Source organism: Monodelphis domestica, chromosome 5, assembly GCF_027887165.1.
Source record: "Monodelphis domestica isolate mMonDom1 chromosome 5, mMonDom1.pri, whole genome shotgun sequence".
Lineage (NCBI taxonomy): Eukaryota > Metazoa > Chordata > Mammalia > Didelphimorphia > Didelphidae > Monodelphis > Monodelphis domestica.
The window spans coordinates 86,736,209-86,756,431 of record NC_077231.1 but is presented as its reverse complement, the minus strand read 5'-3'; the positions used below and the strand labels follow the sequence as shown (position 1 = coordinate 86,756,431).

General features: G+C 38.4%; 1 protein-coding gene across 2 annotated transcripts in view; it reads right to left on the bottom strand.

Annotated features, from left to right (window-relative positions):
• The window catches only part of LOC103098723 (mucin-16-like), a 45,259-nt gene extending 35,896 nt beyond the window's left edge, over positions 1-9,363 (bottom strand). Inside the window, exon 1 of one of the 2 annotated variants that reach the window (XM_056798715.1) lies at positions 8,806-9,363. In XM_056798715.1, coding sequence (XP_056654693.1) covers positions 8,806-8,830 — 25 coding nt within the window. In that variant the 5' untranslated portion in view covers positions 8,831-9,363. The remainder of the gene's footprint in view (positions 1-8,805) is intronic. The other variant, XM_056798716.1, reaches the window with a different exon arrangement.
• Between the last annotated feature and the right edge of the window lie 10,860 nt (positions 9,364-20,223).

Below are 20,223 nucleotides of genomic sequence, written 5' to 3'. Positions count from 1 at the left end.
TTTATGTGGGTTCCTTTTGTATGCTGCAACTTTTCTAAAGTTGTTGATTTTTTCATCAGCTTTTTAGTGGATTCCCTAGGATTCTTAAGGTAGACCATCATATCATCTGCAAAGAGTGATAGCTTGTTCTCCCCACTGCCTATTTTAATAAATTTCTTTTTCTCCTTTAATTTCTATAGCTAGTGTTACTAGTACAATGTTAAATAATAGAGGTTATATAGGGCCCATCCTTGTTTCACTCTTTTTATTATTGGGAATGATTCTAATTCATCCTCATTGCAGATGATGCTTACTGATGGTTTTGGATATATTTATACTGTTCATTAGTTTTAGGAAAAGTCCTTCTAGTCCTATACATTCTAGTGTTTTCAATAGGAATAACTGTTGTATATTGTCAAAAGCTTTTTCTGCATCTATTGAGATAATAATGTTACTTCGTTGGTTTGCTTGTTGATATGGTCTATTATATGAATGGTTTTCCTAATACTGAAACATCCTTGCATTCCTGGTATAAATCCCACCTGATCATAATGAATAACCCTCATGATGACTTGCTGGATTCTTTTTTCTAATATTCTATTTAAGATTTTTCATTAGGGAGACTGGTCTGTAGATTTCTTTCTCTGTTTTTGATCTATGTGGCTTTGGAATCAGTACCATGTTTGTGTTATAAAAGGAATTTGGTAGAACTCTTTTTCTTTTCTCATTATTTTAAATATTTTCAATAGTATTGGGATTAGTTGTTCTTTGAATGATTGATAGAATTCATTTGTCAATCCATCTGGTCCTGTGGATTTTTTCTCAGGGAGTTCTTTGATTGCTTATTCAATTTCTTTTCCTGATATGGGATTATTTAAGTATTCTATGCTTTCTTTTGTTAATCTAGGCAATTGATATTTTTGTAAATATTCATCTATATCACCTAGATTTCCATATTTATATTGCCAGATAATTGAGCAAAATAGTTTTTAATGATTACCTTAATTGCCTCTTCATTAGAGGTGATATATCTCCCTGCTCTATCTCTGTACCGAATGTTTACAAACTTCAGTCTTCTGGAGTTCTAAAAGTTTAGCTGCTTTCTGGGGTAAGAAGTCCCTGGTGGTCTTAATTAGTTCCCAAGGAGCTAGAGTTGATTCAGATTATGATTCGCTGGCTCTGACTGTCATTTCAATGCTGAGTTCTACTGTGGTATTCCTTTTTTCATCTGAACTTGGTTTTTTGTCCTTTTGAGGTATTCTATATTGGTTGGTGGTTTGGAGAGTAAAAGTCCTGCTTAGACACAGCAGCCATCTTAACCCAGAAGTCCTGATTTTGACTTTTAAAAATCACTTTATTAGTAATTGGGAAATAGGTTTTGAACAATAATAATTGTATAATACAGTGGAATTGTTTTTCAGCTCTGGGAGGCAGGAGGTAGAAAGAACAGGAATCATGCAACAGTGGAAAAATATTCTTAATTAATTAATTAAAAAATAAAAATGGAAAAAAATCAGACATTAAAAATGACAATTCTGAAAGTGGAAGATAATGACTCCATGAGATATCAAGAAATAATCAAAGAAAATCAAAAGATGAAGAAAAAAAAGTATATGTGTGTGTATTAAAAATCTATTTACCCTGCATTACAGAAGGAAGTGAAGGGAGTAAGAGAAGGGGTTAAAAGAACTGATAAGAAAAGAGCGCAAATTGGGGGAAATGGAGGCCAGAACATAACCAGGAGTAAATAAGATGGAGACTCTCATATTCACTAATCAAAATGAAGCAAAAAAAAAATTTACACATCTCTCTAATAAGAGACTTATTTCTCAAATACGTAGAGAAATGAGTAGAATATACAAGAATACAAATCTTTCCCAAAATGAAAAATGGTCAAAGGAGATGAAGAGGGAATTCTCAAAGTAATTAATGTTCTCTTCAGATGTGCAAAATATGTTCTAAACCACTATAATATAGAGTATTGCAAATTAAAACAACTCTAAGTTGTCACTCTACAACTCATCAGAGATTGGCTATTATGGAAGAAAAGGAAAATGACAAAACTTGGAGAGGATATGGAAAAGTTGAGACACTAATGCCCTGTAGTGGAATTTGTTAACTTATTCATCCAATCTGAATGCTGGAGGGGATGTGGCAAAGTTGGGACATTAATGCATTGCTGGTGGAGTTGTAAATTGATCCAACCATTCTGGAAGGCAATATGGAACTATGACCAAGGGGCTTTAAAAGACTCTCTGCCCTTTGATCACTGCTGGGGTGTGTACACCAAAGAGATAAAAAGGAAAAATACTTGTACAAGAATATTCATAGCTGGGGCTCTTTATTGTGGCAAAAAAATTGGAAAAGGAAGGAATGCCATTCATTTGGAGGAATGACTGAAGGAATTGTGGTATCTCTTGGTGATGGAATACTATTGTGCTCAAAGGAATAATGAACTGGAGGAATTCCATGGGGACTGGAATGACCTCCAGGAATTGATGCAGAGTGAAAAGAGCAGAACCAGGAGAACATTGTACACAGAGACCGATACACTGTGGTATAATCGAATGTAATGGACTTCTCCATTAGTGGCAATGCAGTGATCCTCAACAAATCGGAGGGATCTATGAGAAAGAATACTATCCACATTCAGAGTAAAAAACTGTGGGAAAAGAATCACAGAAGAAAAACAATTGCTTGATTACATGGGTCGAGGCGATATGATTGGGGATGAAGATTCTAAATGAACATCCTAATGCAAACACCAACAACATGGAAATGGGGTTTTATCAAGGACACAGGTAATACTCAGTGGAATTGCATGTCAGCTACTAGAAGGTTGGGGGGACGGAAAGCAGGGAAAGAATATTATTCTTGTAACCAAGGAATAATGTTCAAAATTGATTAAATAAATAATTTACAATGAAAAAAATATTTCCTATGATGGAAGAAAAGAAAATGACAAAACTTGGAGGGCAAATGGAAAAGTTGAGACACTAATGCCCTTTTATGGAATATGTGAACTTATTTATCCATTCTAGAGTGCAATTTGGACTTATGCCCAAAGGCAAAGGCCTATAACAGTACATACTCTTTGAGCCAGTAATACCATTATTAGGTTTCTTTACCAAAGAGATGAAAAGGGGGGGAGGGGCAAGAAGTTATATGTGCAAAAAATATTTAAAGCAGCTCTTTTGGGGGGATATTAGGGGGATATGACGTGTATATAATTGGCAAATGAAAGGATATCCATCAATTGGGGAATGACAAAGTTATATTATATGATTGTTATGGAATACTATTGTAATATAAGAAAAAAAAAGGAGGAACTCAGAAAAACCTGGAAAGATTTACAGCAATTAAAGCATAGGGTAATAGACAGAACCAGGAGGACATTGAAGACAGTGACAGTAATGCAGTAAAATGAACAACTGTGAATAACAGTTATTTCTCAGCAATATAATGATCCAAAACTTTCCCTCAGGACTCGTGATTTTTTAAAATGCCATCTGCTTCCAGGGAAAAAGAACTGATGAATTCTAAATCCAGAAGAAAACAGGAGCATTTTCACCTTATATTTTTTTTTAATTTCAGTTTCATTTCATAAAAGGTTTAATATGCGAAATTTTTATATATTTACATATGTAAAATCTACATATTATTTACTTACTATTTCAAAATTGGGGAGTGGGTGGGGGAATTTGTGTCTCAATGATCCTTAAAAAATTTAGAAACTGGGGACTTCCGGTTAAGATGGCGGCTTAGAGAAAGCTAAAGCTCAGATCTCCGGAAAACCCTTCCCGACCGATCTCAAACTATAAGCTCCTAAGGCGCCGAAATTCAAAACGATCAACAGCCCAGACCCTGGGAACCCTCCTCCTGGACCTGGACCCGGTTCAAAAGGTACGGCTCCCCTCAAAACCCAGAACCCGAGATCACTCGGACCTCAGGGGTAGGAGCGCAGAGTCCAAGGCTCCGGGAAGCCGCAGCCAGGCCCGGCTCAGAGAGCAGGGTCCTCGGAACAACAACCCTCAGGGCCCTCTATCTGAGTCCCAGTGAAAGTCACTGCCTGGAGCAAGACAGCCTCAGGGGCTGGATCCTGCTATCAAAGTCTCAGTGAAAGTCCCTGCCCTCGAAGCTTGGGGAAGCTGCAGCTCATCCCCCCACAGGCCAACGAAACAGCCTCACGGCCAGCAATTCTGAAGGCAACTTCCGGAAAGCAACGTGGTCCGACCCTTCCATTCTAGTTCCAGTGAGGCATATTCAGTTTAACCCAGGGAAAGCTCATAGAACCATCTGCCCAGGACTAAAGCCTCGAACACCAGACAGAGATAAGAAAAGCTAATCCTCCACATTCAGAGATGGCAAACTCCACAGAAGCACAGAAGCCCCAAAATACCAAGAAAAATAAGAAGAAAGGGGCAACTTTGGACACATTCTATGGAGCCAAAATACAAAATACAGAGCAGATAGAAGATAATATAAAAGAAAATGCTCCAAAACCTTCCAAAGGAAATGGAAACTCTCCACAAACCTATGAAGAATTTGAATCAGAAATGACCAAAAAGATGGAAGCCTTCTGGGAGGAAAAGTTGGAAATAATGCAAAAGAAATTCACGCATCTACAAAACCGTTATGATGAAACTGAAAAGGAAAAGCAGGCTTTAAAGGCCAGAATCAGGCAGCTGGAAGACAACGATCGTGTAAAAGAGCAAGAATTAATAAAGCAAAGCCAAAACACCAAGAAATTAGAAGAGAACATAAAATATCTCACCGACAAGGTGATAGATCTGGAAAATAGAAGGAGAAGGGATAATTTAAGAATAATTGGACTCCCAGAAAAGCCAGAAATAAACACCAAACTGGACATGGTGATACAAGATATAATCAAAGAAAATTGCCCAGAGATTCTAGAACAAGGGGGCAATACAGCCACTGACAGAGCTCACAGAACACCTTCTACACTAAACCCCCAAAAGACAACTCCCAGGAATGTAATTGCCAAATTCCAAAGCTATCAAACAAAAGAAAAAATCCTACAGGAAGCCAGAAAAAGACAATTTAGATATAAAGGAATGCCAATCAGGGTCACACAAGACCTTGCAAGTTCTACTCTGAATGATCGTAAGGCATGGAACATGATCTTCAGAAAGGCAAGAGAGCTGGGTCTCCAACCAAGAATCAGCTACCCAGCAAAACTGACTATATACTTCCAAGGGAAAGTATGGGCATTCAACAAAATAGAAGACTTCCAACTTTTTGCAAAGAAAAGACCAGAGCTCTGTGGAAAGTTTGATACTGAAAATCAAAGAGCAAGGAATACCTGAAAAGGTAAATATTAAGGGAAGGGGAAAAATGTTATCTTCTTCTTTTACTCAAACTCTCTTCTATAAGGACTACATTTATATCAATCTACGTATACTAATATGTGGGGGAAATGTAATGTATAAATAGGGGGTAAAGAAAGACCAAATAGAATAATCATTCTCACACAAAGATTCACATGGGAAGGGGAGGGGAAGAAAACTCCTATAAGAAGGAGAGGAAGAGAGGGGGGGGGGTTACTTAAACCTCAATCTCAGGGAAATCAACTCTGAGAGGGAAAAACATCCAGATCCATTGGGATCTTGAATTCTATCTTACCAAACAAGGGTAAGGAGAAGGGAAAACCAAGGGGGGAGGGTGAGAGGGAGAACAAAAAGGGAGTTAAAGAGAGGGGGGAGGGGGAGGGAAGAAAAAGGGAGGGACTAAAAAGGGAAACATCAAGGGAGGGGACAAGGGGACTGATTCAAAGTAAATCACTGGACTAAAAGGTAGAGCCGAAGAAGAAAAGGTTAGAATTAGGGAAGGCAATCAAAATGCCAGGGAGTCCACAAATGACAATCATAACTTTGAACGTGAATGGGATGAACTCACCCATAAAAAGTAGACGAATAGCAGAATGGATTAGAATCCAAAACCCTACCATATGTTGTCTTCAAGAAACACACATGAGGCGGGTTGACACCCACAAGGTCAGAATTAAAGGATGGAGTAAGACCTTCTGGGCCTCAACTGATAGAAAGAAGGCAGGAGTGGTAATCATGATATCTGATAAAGCCAATGCAAAAATAGACCTGATCAAAAGGGATAGGGAAGGTAATTATATTTTGTTAAAAGGGACTGTAGACAACGAGGAAATATCATTAATCAACATGTATGCACCAAATAATATAGCACCCAAATTTCTAATGGAGAAACTAGGAGAATTGAAGGAAGAAATAGACAATAAAACCATACTAGTGGGAGACTTAAACCAACCATTATCAAATTTAGATAAATCAAATCAAAAAATAAATAAGAAAGAGGTAAAAGAAGTGAATGGAATCTTAGAAAAATTAGAATTAATAGACATATGGAGAAAAATAAATAGGGATAAAAAGGAATACACCTTCTTCTCAGCACCACATGGCACATTCACAAAAATTAACCATACATTAGGTCACAGAAACATAGCACACAAATGCAAAAAAGCAGAAATAATGAATGCAGCCTTCTCAGATCACAAGGCAATAAAAATAATGATTAGTAATGGTACATGGAAAGCCAAATCTAAAACCAATTGGAAATTAAACAATATGATACTCCAAAACCGTTTAGTTAAAGAAGAAATCATAGAAACAATTAATAATTTCATCAAGGAAAATGACAATGGCGAAACATCCTTTCAAACCTTTTGGGATGCAGCCAAAGCGGTAATCAGAGGCAAATTCATATCCCTGAGAGCTTATATTAACAAACAAGGGAGAGCAGAGATCAATCAATTGGAAATGCAATTGAAAAAACTCGGAAGCGATCAAATTAAAAACCCCCAGCAGAAAACCAAATTAGAAATCCTAAAAATTAAGGGAGAAATTAATAAAATCGAAAGTGATAGAACTATTGATTTAATAAATAAGACAAGAAGCTGGTACTTTGAAAAAACAAACAAAATAGACAAAGTACTGGTCAATCTAATTAAAAAAAGGAAGGAAGAAAAGCAAATTCACAGCATTAAAGATGAAAAGGGGGACAGCACTCTAATGCAAATACTATTAACAAAGCAATGGGTTCAAATCAAGAAAACATCTAATGCCCAGTGGACTTACGCGTCGGCTATGGGGGGTGGGAGGGAGGAAAAGAAAATGATCTATGTCTTTAACGAATAATGCTTGGAAATGATCAAATAAAATATATTTTAAAAAAAATTTAGAAACTGTTGTTACATATAACAGAAAAACTTAATTTTGAAAAAATCAAATTGATTCTCCAATACTAGTCAAAGATTATGAATAGGGAGTCTCAATGAAGAAACTGTATCTATGTGAAGAAATTGTCCAAATAACTGATAATTATAGAATGAAAATTAAAATAATTTAGATGTTTCACATAAGCCGATAAGATTAGAAATGCTGGAAAAAAGGGAAAGGACCAATATGGGTAATAGAGAAAATGGTCTACTAATATACTATTGTTAGAGCAGTGCTGTACATTGGAGTCAAATTTTAAGAAAGTAAACTAGAAATATGCCAGGAAACTATGCGTAAGCCCTTTGACTGAAAAAGTATCATTACTAGATCTATATCCCAAAGAGTTCAAAGAAAAAGAACCAGATATCCTAAGGAATATATTCCAAACATTTTTAATGTGGCAAAGATTGGAATGAATGGATACTAAAGAATAGAAGTTGAGGAGATATTCTCATCAGTTGGGGAATGACTGAACAAGTTCTGATGTTCATGAGTGTGATGAAATATTATTTTGCTATAAGAAATTATGGAAGAGGAACAAAGAACTCCATGGACTGAGAGACACCTCTAGAGTTATGAGGTCCTGGGTTCAAGTGTGGCCTGAAATTCTTCTGGGCTGTGTGACTCTGGGTAAGTCACTTGACCCCAGTTGCCTAGCTTGTAACATTCTTTCTGCCTTGGAATGGATACTTACTACCAGTTTTCAGACAGAAAATCATGGCTTTCTTAAAAATAAATTTTGAGATATTTTCAGAAAAACCTGAGGAGACTTGTGAGTAGCACCAGAAGAACAATGTATACAATAACAACATCATAAAAATAAATAACTTTAAAAGATTTAAGTATTCTGATCACTACCATGACTAATCAGAATACCAGAGAATCATTGATGAAGCATACTTTTGAACAGATTGGTGTTGGATTCAGGGGGCAGAATAGGATATATGCTTTTGAAATGGCTAATGAAATAATTTGTTTTATTAGATTATAAGTATTTCTTACAGTTATAGTTTAAGGGGAGGTAGAAAAGATAGCTTTTTTTCCATTGGAAATTTTTTATTTAATTTTATCATGAGTAGATTGAACGAGATAGCCTGGAAGTTCACTTATAGATGTAAGTCTGTCATCTTATGAGTCTAGGACCAGTAGCTAGCTTTCAACTTCATAAAAAATGCAGCAAAATTTACCAGCATTCATCAAAAATTCAAATGAATGCTACCTGCAGTGAGAGGAACTGAGGATGAAGTCAGAGAGAATGCTAAAGTGATGGTTTTTCTCTGAGGCACTGAGGAAGAAAGATCATGAATGAAAACTATGGACCAGATAAGCATGTATGATCATAGGGAGGGGCTATAAAATACAAGGGAAACTATTTCTGTTTCACATGGTCACAGGGTGACATGTGGGGATTGAAATATGAGAAAGGAACCAGGATTTTCTGTGTCTTTCTCTCTCTTTGGCCCTCCTATCCCAGCTTCTCTTTCCTAAGATGCTATTGGAACAAGGTCAGGATGCACAAACTGTATCCTCTGTTCAGTGCCAGGATAAGAATACTCACTGTTTGTGAAGCAAGGGAAGCTCATTTGATGTTTATAACCTGTAGGGAGAGAAAACAGCCATGAGAGGAGAGACTATGTTTAGGAGAGAAACAGAAGAAAATAAATCTACCTATGATCCAATAGTTAAGTAGTGCAGTGGACAGAGAACTGGACTTAGAGTCAGAAAGACCTGAGTTCAAAATTAGCCTCAGACATTACTACTTCTGGTACTCTGGGCAAATCACTTGACTCTGACTGCTTCAAGTTCTTCATCCTAAAAATAGGGGTTATAAGAGCACCTACCTTCAAAGGTTGTTGCGAGGATTGAATGAGATGTTTGCCAAGCACTTGGCATAGGGACTGGTTCAAAGTAAGCATTATATAGATGTTAGTTATTATTTTTAGAGCTGCAAGAGACCTCCTAGATGATTAAATCCAAGTCCAAGAGCTTAGAAAGCTAGGTGTCAGGTTTTAAAAGAGATCACTTCATGGGACACATGTCTGAGGTCCAACCTCTGTTTCCTTGGCCTGTTTTCCTGAGACCCCAGTGTCTCCTTGTCAAACAAATCCACAAATATTCAGTGCTTAAATTTATAGATGCAAAGAGGAAAATGACACAACCCTTGGCCTCAAAGACTACTTTCCATTGAGGGTGACAATGTCCACAGCACACTCATATGTTTGTGCTGCATAAATACGAGGATATGAGATTGCACAGTTAATGGCTGGCCTCTGTGCCTATGTTACCCATAGAATATTGGCTGTCCCCTAGTCCTGGCATCAAATTGGAAGCTGATATTGAATTAGTTCCACTGGACTAAAGTATAGGATGAAAAAATAATACGGATTCTATGTCCCTCCCCTGTGAATTTTGGTGACTAATGGAATTTGAGTTATAGATAGCTCAACCCTGGTTCCCAGCAGCTGGATTTGAACCTGAATCAGCATTGGCAGTGGTCACTGTGTTTAGCATAATGTAAAAATAGACTTGAATCCAGGACTTCATTCCCCAGAAATCCTTGCTCCACTTCCCCAGAATGCCCTCGAATCTCACTGAATTCTCACCTGGGCCAAGAGTGAGATGGGGTATTTAAACCTGGTTGTGAATAGGCTCAGCCTTCTTTTTTACTTCCTTTTCAGAGCACATGCGGCTCTCCACCTAGCAGGCAAGATGTGAGTGGTCGGCTCTCCACCTAGCAGGCAAGATATGAGTGGTCGGCTCTCCACCTAGCAGGCAAGATGTGAGTGGTCGTGTATAGGCTCTCTGGGCCTAGACACGTGCTTTTCTTACTTGTGTTTTCTTTATATTTTATTCTTCAATAAACCTCATAAAATATAATATTCCTTGCAGAGATAAACTAATTTCTATCTTGCTTCAGTCTCCCCAAAATTTTAATCTTTACAGTAGTCCACCTGTCTCTCCAGAGTCATGACCTTAAACTCTTTGGGATATCCCCTGGAATTGTACTAGGAGGCAGAACTGAATTCACTTCAGGTGTTGAGCTGAGCAATGAAATTGCTGAGGATAGGTACTGTTTGTCACCTTGACAGTAAAAGTTCTGGCTGTGGCCCCTGTGGGTAAGGGGATTAGAGAGATTTTCTCTGATTCTGTATGTTGGCCGCCATGGGCTGTGATTGTCAAGGGATGCTATTTAATAGAGGTGACTAATCGGGATTTTTCTGCAGAAACAGTGGTTAAGGACACCTTGGGGTCTTCAGAAAAAGAATTGGTCAAGGGGTGACTTGTGCTGCTTTCTGACTCAGTGCTTGGAGCTCGAGTGACAGTGCTCATAGAAGAAAGGATTATGTCTGACTTTGCTGCTAAGAGACAGAGTTGTCTGTTTGTTACTAGTAGCGGTTTCAGCAGATCTCCTGTTCTTTTGCCATGGGTATAACTGGAAGAGGCTACAGGAATAACTGGAATAGGAGTTGGAGGGAAAAGAGTGTCATGTGCCAAGTTGGGCTGAAGTTGTGAGAGACTTGTGACTTCTGAGCCTTAGGGCCATAGAGTGCCCATTCTTCCTTCAGAAAAAGCTGGGGAGCTGCTTCTGGTGGACATAGCTGGTATTTCACTGGTTGATGTCAAGTTTGAGACACACTCTATGATCCTAGTTCTTGTAGTAATTGAGATTTGGATGAAAGCAGTATAAATATCTGGCTCTGGGTTGGACCCTTTCACAGGACTTGCCATGAAGACAGCCAGTCAAGCTCCTCTGAGGGAGACTGTCCAGATGTGAGTGTACTGAGCTATGAAACAGTTAAACTACCAACTCTATGGCCTCCCATTCTGGGGAACTGGGGGACAAGGAGGAAACACCACTGAGCTGTCCATTGTCCCTGGTTCTGAATTCAGTCACTGGTGCAACAGAGGGAGGACCCCTCTTAGGAAGTGGGGACTCAGTGGGTTCCTTTGAAAAAGGTACAATTGGGCTAATCTGAGCTCCAATCATGGCAGTGTTCATCATACTCCTAACAAAGGGTGAAGGGACAGTCCTGGACTACTTGGTTCCTTTGTTTAGGCTAGGCAAAGAAGTGGAGCCCCTGTCTGACTGTGGGGCTGTGGAATACATGCATTCTGAGTGATTCCAGGAGCATCTGTGTTCTCTGAAAAAAAGGCTGAACACTGTTTCTACCATCACTTGGTCCTTCTGTAGACAGAAATGAGCTTGTTTCTCCACCAGCAGATGTTGAGATAAGCCTGACTCTGTTACTGTCTGGGCATCCTGCTTCTCTGGAGTGGTTTACCAAGGTCCATCCTCAGACTCAGTTTCCTTTACATTGAAATAAGACATTAGCACAAGATAAATCCAAGGCCCTTTCAAGTTCTAGATAACTGATCCTATGAGGGTAACCAGAATGAAAAAACATCTCAACACCATATCCACTAAGTATCTGTTGAAGTAACTGTGGAACTTTAACTCAGAGAAGTAATGGCTCAAAGGGAACATGATGGTTGTTTTCTAAGTATTTGAATGGTTTTCCTTTGGAAGTGTTTTCTTGGAAACACTATTTTGGTTTGTTACCCAGAGGAAGAACAAAAGCAATAGATGCAAAAGAACAAAGAGAAATTAAGGTTGAGTGTCAGGAAGTCACTTTCTACCACTGAGCACTGCCCCAAAATGAGAGGCTGCCCCAGAAAGTAGTGGGTTCTCCTCTATGTAAAATCTTACTGAAAAAGTTAGAAATGCTGCACTGGGGATGCTTGTTGGCTACTCTGGAGTGGGGATTCTGCAGTTATGGGTGGGACTCAGTCCAGTCTCTTTCTCAAGTATAACCTGCTTTTCATTCAATAATCCTTGGGGACTTGAAAGCTATGGCCAAACCAATTCTCAAGAAGCCTGTTCCTCTGAGATTCTAAAGATGAACCAGTGAATTACTGCCACAAAGCAGAAAATGAAACCTCAGGAATGGTAAACCCTCGGCAGAGGAGGGATAGAGGAGTTCTCTAATGCAACATGGACAGTAGACTCAGGGGCTAGAAGTCCATTTGTCTAGGCTGGGACAGACTCTACCCGAAACTCCTGATGGTGGCTTGCTAGGTCCCATAGAAAAACAGGCCATTATCTTTGGCAGGTGGCTACCTGCCTCCAATTCTGATTAGAAATTTACCAATCATAGAAAAGTTTCTGAAGGGATCCATGTTTTATTTTTACCAATATCCTTGTTTCATCCCAAATGAAGTCTAAAGAAGGCACAGATGAGAACAGGGAATGCAATAGATGGTCAGGCTTAATTAAGGGCTCTTATCCTGGCCTACATTGGTTGGTCAAACCGAAAATATTTCTCCCAGGGGAAAGAGGAAGCCCTATATAATATGCCTAGGAAGAGAGATCAAAAGAGCATTATTGCCACAAAGGCTTGAAGCCAAGTGCCCTTCACAAAGGTATCTTCACTGCAGTCTCTGGAGGTGATTTCACTGGGTTTTCTGCAAAGAGTAGGAAGGAATCACTCTCCAGGAGAGGAAGCAAAGAGGAGGCATTGTAAACTTTAAAATTTCTTAGACTTATAAATGTTGGAAATTTCACCATTGGGAAATTTCATACTTGGAAAATTTCATACTGATAGTGGGAACTCTATTGGAATGTGAACCCCATTGGCAAGGGAGGTTCCTCCTCCTCCCTTCTTACAATTACTTTAGGACAGAAACATTTTGCTGAACAATGGAAAAGGCTGCAGCATAGATCAAAATTTAATTATTCCAATCTCCACCATACTCAGGGTAACAGGATTTAGGAAGGGCTGAAGCAAAGGATCAAGATTTAATTATTTGAGAATATGACCTTCAACAGACATGTGCAAAGCCACAGACCTCTGGGCTGTCCTGGGATAAGGTAGAGCCACCATTGGCACAGGGAAGACATGGACAGTGATTGGTAAATGTGAGAACTGAGGGGAGGGAACTTGGATGGTTTCCTTAAAGATAGCGGGGTCTGAGGACTAGGGGTGGTTGGTTGGAGAGGTTGTGCTCCGAGAAGCTTGCTCTGAAGGAAGCTGGAGGTGGAGGCCCCTGAGACTGTTTCTCCATTTTGGTCACGTGAGTGATATGGACTGATCTCTTTTCTTTGCCTCAGCTATCTAAGGGCTTGGGCCTTTTGGCCCAGCCTAAACAGAAGGGGTATTTAAGCCCTATTCCCTTCACTCCCCTTTCTCTCTCCCTCTCTCTCTCTATCTCTAATACCTTTCTTCCTCCTGTTTGTAATTAAACTCCATAAAAGGTTGACTGCTGACTTGAGTTTTCATTTAGGAATTACATAGCTGAATTCTTTGGTGACCTTAATTTAATATATATCAGTCTTTTAAAGTGATTTCCTTTTCACATTTGTGGCTGACCACACGGGAGTCTAAAGAATTCTCTCAATAAACTTCTGAAATTCCTTGCCTTTTTACTCTACCGTCTCACCACTTAGTCCCTTTTAACAAAAAACTTGGCTTAAAGACACAGCTACTAGAACACATGAGTATAAAAAACTTTTTCTCTCTTCTCTTTTCTTCTTAAGTTAAATTGGAATCAGCAGTTTTTCTTTTTCTTCCCTTTAATCTTAAGGGACAGCTGGGTGGCTCAGTGGATTGAGAGCCAGGCCTAGAGACAGAAGGTCCTGGGTTCAACAACAAGATTACAACAAGCCATACTTTATATGTGCATGAGCGAAGAGGACTAGCCTCTGGTGTGTTAACCCAGACTTTGGGACCTTCTCAGGACCCAATTGTTTATTATTCTGCCCAACTAGACCAAGTAGCAGCAGGAGCACCACCATGCCTTAGAGGAGTCGCTGCTACAGCCTTACTAGTAACAAAATCCGTTGATTTAGCATTGGGATGTCCATTAACAATAATGTGCCCACATGAGATAGAAGCATTATTGATAAAACATAGAACACAGGCATTCTCGGATCAGAGAATTACAAGGTATGAAATAACCTCATTAAATAGTGAAAATATTACCTTGAAACGCTGTTCAACTCTTAACCCTGCCACCTTGCTTCCAGATTTACCCACTTCTGGAGAACCATTACATAACTGTGAAACATTAGTGTCCATGGCAGAAAAGCCTTGAGATAATCTCTTGGATACTCCCTTAGACAATGCAGATCTGATTTTATTTACCAATGGTTCCTCTTTTATGAGGGATGGCATACGTTACACTGGAGCTGCCTTAGTCTCAGAATTTGCCACTGAATGGTCAGCTTCACTACCTTCTAACTTTAACGCTCAAGGAGCAGAACTCATAGCTCTAAAACAAGCTTGTATAATTGCCAAGGATAAAAAGGCAACAATTTATACGGATTCTAGGTATGCTTTTGGCATTTGTCACTCAGTCGGGATGCCATGGCTCCAAAGAGGATTTTTAACCTCAGCTGGAAAATCCATAGCTAATGCAGTAATTATTAATGAAGTTCTTTCTGCTCTCAAACTGCCTAAAGACCTAGCTGTAGTTCATTGCTCTTCCCATACAGGTGGCTCTGACCCTGTCTCTAGAGGAAATGACCGAGCAGATGCCGCTGCAAAACTAGCAGCCATAGAAGGACCTGGATTAATTTTAACATTAACAACCACTGATAATTTAAATTTATCACTTTCCTATAATGAAAAGGAAGTGGAAAAATAGAAACAAAAATTTAAAGCAAAACAGTTTAATGGAGTATGGGTGTCATCTGAAGGAAAACCCCTGCTCCCTAGAAGTTTCTATAACCAAATTTGCCAATCTATTCATAAAAATGGTCATTATGGCACCCAGGGCATCGTGAACTCTGTCAAGAGAGTATGGATAGCCCCTGGTATAACTACTATAGCCTCTAAAGTATGTTCAGCCTGCCCTATCTGCCATGCATATAACCAACATGCATATTGTGGAAAAGCCTTTGGGGGATGTCCTCTGGCTTACACACCTTTTGAACATCTACAGATAGATTTCATAACGATGCCAAAGGCTGGACATTATAAATTTTGTCTAGTAATTGTAGATCAACTAACCAGATGGCCGGAAGCATTTCCTACAACTCAAGCCACAGCAGATTTTGTTGCAAAGATACTTTTAAAAGAAATCATTCCTCATTTTGGCCTGCCAGCACATATTGACTCCAATAGAGGGAGTCATTTTACCAATTCTGTCTTAAACCAAATATATTCTTGCTTGGGGATAACTCTAAAATGCCATGTTCCATATCACCCCCAGAGCTCAGGCCAAGTGGAGAGGATGAATAAAGAACTTAAGACTATGATTGGCAAATTATACACTGAGACCCATTTAAAATGGCCTGAAATTCTCCCTCTGGCCCTATTTTATCTTAGAAGCAGGCCTAGAGGAGACTTACATAATTCACCATTTGAGATGCTTTTTGGACATCCACCTATACAGGCTAAGCCTTTCTCCCTGGCTTATACATCGCTATTAGGGAGAGATATTACTATTGCTTCCTATATACAGGAGTTACAGAACAAACTACGTGAACTTCATGAATCCGGAGTTGCAGAACAAGCTGGACCATTAGGCTTTTCTCTGCATGACCTGAACCCAGGAGATAAAGTTTATATCAAGAATTTCAAGCCAACTGGAGCAACTCAACCTTCATGGGAAGGACCATTCCAAATATTATTAACTACTCCAACATCTATAAAGATTGGAGAAAGGGACTCTTGGATTCACGGCTCACATGTGAAGAAAGCATCTTCTGCTGAGACTGATTGACTCTATCCTATTATATGAATGGTGACTCTACCTTATCATATGAATTAGAGATAATAATCCATAGACAAATGGATGCTGTTTTTTCAAGAATATATTGAATTACTGATTTTTTTCTTATTATTCTTATTTCTTTTCTTTTTTGATCAGAATATTTGATTTTTTTCTCATTATTTGTACTGAAGGTACACATAATTAATATTAATATTATTTTTTTCCTGCAGTAATACAAGTTAATATATATATACTCTTGCTATAATATCAATATATGCCTCAAAGCTTTAAACTATGGGAACCTGCCATTTATTGATAAAATATTATAGGACTGTGATTAATGTTTGTTTCTGATTCCAGGAAAAGGGATAAAAATAAGGAGTAGAGACTAAACCTGAGTAGTGCCAGAAATATTTTTTTAATATATTTTATTTGATCATTTCCAAGCATTATTCGTTAAAGACATAGATCATTTTCTTTTCCTCCTCCCCACCCCCCATAGCCGACGCGTGAGTCCACTGGGCATTAGATGTTTTCTTGATTTGAACCCATTGCTTTGTTGATAGTATTTGCATTAGAGTGTTCATTTAGAGTCTATCCTCTGTCATGTCCCCTCAACCTCTGTATTCAGGCAGTTGCTTTTTCTCGGTGTTTCCACTCCCATAGTTTATCCTCAGAGTTGTTTTGATTTGCATCTCTCTGATTATTAGAGATGTAGAACACTTCTTCATGTGCTTGTTGATAGTTTTGATTTCTTTATCTGAGAACTGCCTATCCATTTCCCTTGCCCATTTATCAATTGGAGAATGGCTTGATTTTTTGTACAATTGATTTAGCTCATTATAAATATGAGTAATTAAACCTTTGTCAGAGGTTTCTATGAAGATTTTTTCCCAATTTGTTGTTTACCTTCTGATTTTAGTTACATTGGTTTTGTTTGTACAAAAGCTTTTTAGTTTGATGTAGTCAAAATTATTTATTTTACATTTTGTGATTCTTTCTATATCTTGCTTGGTTTTAAAGCCTTTCCCCTCCCAAAGGTCTGACATGTATACTATTCTGTGTTTACCCAATTTACTTATGGTTTCCTTCTTTATGTTTAAGTCACTCACCCATTTTGAATTTATCTTGGTGTAGGGTGTGAGGTGTTGATCTATTCCTAGTCTCTCCCACACTGTCTTCCAATTTTCCCAGCAGTTTTTATCGAATAGTGGATTTTTGTCCCAAAAGCTGGGATCTTTGGGTTTATCGTATACTGTCTTGCTGAGGTCACTTTCCCCCAGTCTATTCCACTGATCTTCCTTTCTGTTTCTTAGCCAGTACCAAATTTACATCTAATTATATATATTAATATGTGGGGAAAATGTTTTGTGTAACTCTCATAAATTGTATCATCATGAAGTACTCAAACAATTACAAAGCTTGACTATCATGCAGGCTTCCTATATCCCTGAGGGAAAAAAAAATCAGACGAGTGAATGACATTTCCCCATCAAAATAGAATTCTAATTCTTTTCTTCTTATATTTTGGAAACTTCCTGTAGTCTTGGCTACAAATGTCTAAGTGAAATATTACTGAAATCCTGTCCTACATACTTGTGGGATAGAAATTACTTTAAACTGGATCTATACAAGGCCCATTTTGAATTTTTCTTATGTTTTTGATTATTTTTCTATTCTTTTGATAATTGACACAAACAAGCCCATAACTGAAAATTGCATTCTGAGCTAAACTTGATGTATTTATTAATACTTACTTCAGGGGGGATTGTATTTTAATTTAAAATCTAAGAATATTTTTTTGAATTTTTTTTGTTTGTTTGAGATTGTATTTTTATAAAAATCCAAGAATTTTGTTTAAGATTTTACTGTTATAAAAAATTCAAAGATTTTAATTCTGTTTGAGAAAAGATCTTCAAGAAAGAAGCTTGAAACTTTTATATCCAGAGAATGAACTGTTGCAGAAAGATGCTGAAAACCTACACTTCATCAAGAAGATCAAGAATGAACTTTGGATATGATTTGATTGGACTGAACTTTTGATTGAACATTTATTGTAATTGTACACATTTATGCCAAAGGGGACTGCCCCTAATTTGGCTTTCTGACAATAGGCCTAGCAAAACATTGGTTTTGCTTTCTTTTCTTTTCTATTTCCTCTCTCACTATTCTAATTTGTTTTAGAAAATTGAATATTGTGTATATCTTTAGTTAGAAGTGAATTTAGAACTACAAAATGATTATGTTAAATGATCAATGGGGAGACTAGTCCCCAATAATCATCAGGGGCTTTGTAAACCTTAAAATTTCTTAGACTTATAAATGTTGGAAATTTCACCATTGGGAAATTTCATACTTGGAAAATTTCATACTGATAGTGGGAACTCTATTGGAATGTGAACCCCATTGGCAAGGGAGGTTCCTCCTCCTCCCTTCTTAAGATTACTTTAGGACAGGAACCTTTTGCTGAACAATGGAAAGGGCTGCAGCATAGATCAAAATTTAATTATTTCAATCTCCACCCTACTCAGGGTAACAGGATTTAGGAAGGGCTGCAGCAAAGGATCAAGATTTAATTATTTGAGAATATGACCTTCAACAGACATGTGCAAAGCCACAGACCTCTGGGCTGTCCTGGGATAAGGTAGAGCCTCCATTGGCACAGGGAAGACATGGACAGTGATTGGTAAATGTGAGAACTGAGGGGAGGGAACTTGGATGGTTTCCTTAAAGATAGCGGGGTCTGAGGACTAGGGGTGGTTGGTTGGAGAGGTTGTGCTCCGAGAAGCTTGCTCTGAAGGAAGCTGGAGGTGGAGGCCCCTGAGACTGTTTCTCCATTTTGGTCACGTGAGTGATATGGACTGATCTCTTTTCTTTGCCTCAGCTATCTAAGGGCTTGGGCCTTTTGGCCCAGCCTAAACAGAAGGGGTATTTAAGCCCTATTCCCTTCACTCCCCTTTCTCTCTCCCTCTCTCTCTCTATCTCTAATACCTTTCTTCCTCCTGTTTGTAATTAAACTCCATAAAAGGTTGACTGCTGACTTGAGTTTTCATTTAGGAATTACATAGCTGAATTCCTTGGTGAACTTAAATTAATATATATCAGTCTTTTAAAGTGATTTCCTTGTCACAGCATCTACTAACCTGTATAGTTAAGGGCATGTTTTTAACCCTTACATTCTTCTGCCTTGGAAACAATACATACTATATATACAAAATAGTGGTAAGGACTTGGCGATGAGGGTTAAATGCCTTGTACAGGGTCACACAGTCAGGAGACATCTGAGGCCAGATTAGAACTGAGGGTGGCTGAGTGCTAGAAAGCTGTTTGTCAGTTGCTACAGGACCTTCTGCTGCTCTTGGGTTTAGCATTTGTGTGGTGCACACCACATCAGCTACTTTGTCTGCAGGAAGGAATGAGGGAGGGGTCCAGGGATCTCTCATGATTAACTCATAGTGTGCAAGGTAGCAAATGCATGGTACTCACTTCACAGCCTAAGATTGTATGCATTCTGTTATTAATATTTACTCTGACTCCAGGGAAAATCCAATTACAAAACTATATCTCAGATTTGGATATCCCAGGACCAATAGGACTATTCCGTTTTCACCAACAAGCAGTGGAGCCACACAGACCACTTAGGCAGGCTACCCTCCTATATAGTGATCTGAGGGAGACAAGACTGATTTAAGAGACATAACTTGGAAATCCAAGCTCCAAAGTAGCCCAAAATAGGCACCCAGAGAGGAAAAAGCCAGGGGAGAGATTTCACCCAGGAGACAACATGGTAAAATGGAAGGAGCTCAAGAAATAGAAGGCACTGTATACCTGGGTTCAATTCCTAACTTGGATACTTACTCCTGCTGTGACTTTGGGCAAACCTCATCGGTAAAATGGGGTCTTTGTACTAAATAAACTTGATGTTCCCCTCCAGACTTATATATTTTCTAACCCTCTGATGTTCTGCAATGTATTATCTCCTGAAGGGCATTACAGAGGAAATATATATTATAATTATATTATATAGTAATATAATATATATAAAAATTATATATATATATAAATAATATAGAGCTAATAATAATGTTTCAATAACACTGTATGACAACCACTGTGCTTTTAAAAACTACTATTATTTGATTATTTCATCTTAAATTCACCATATTATAGATGAGGAAACTGAGGCAGGCAGCAATTAAGGACCATTGATTTGATCAGGGTCATGCAGCTCTAATAAGAGTTTGAGGCTGAATGGAATACA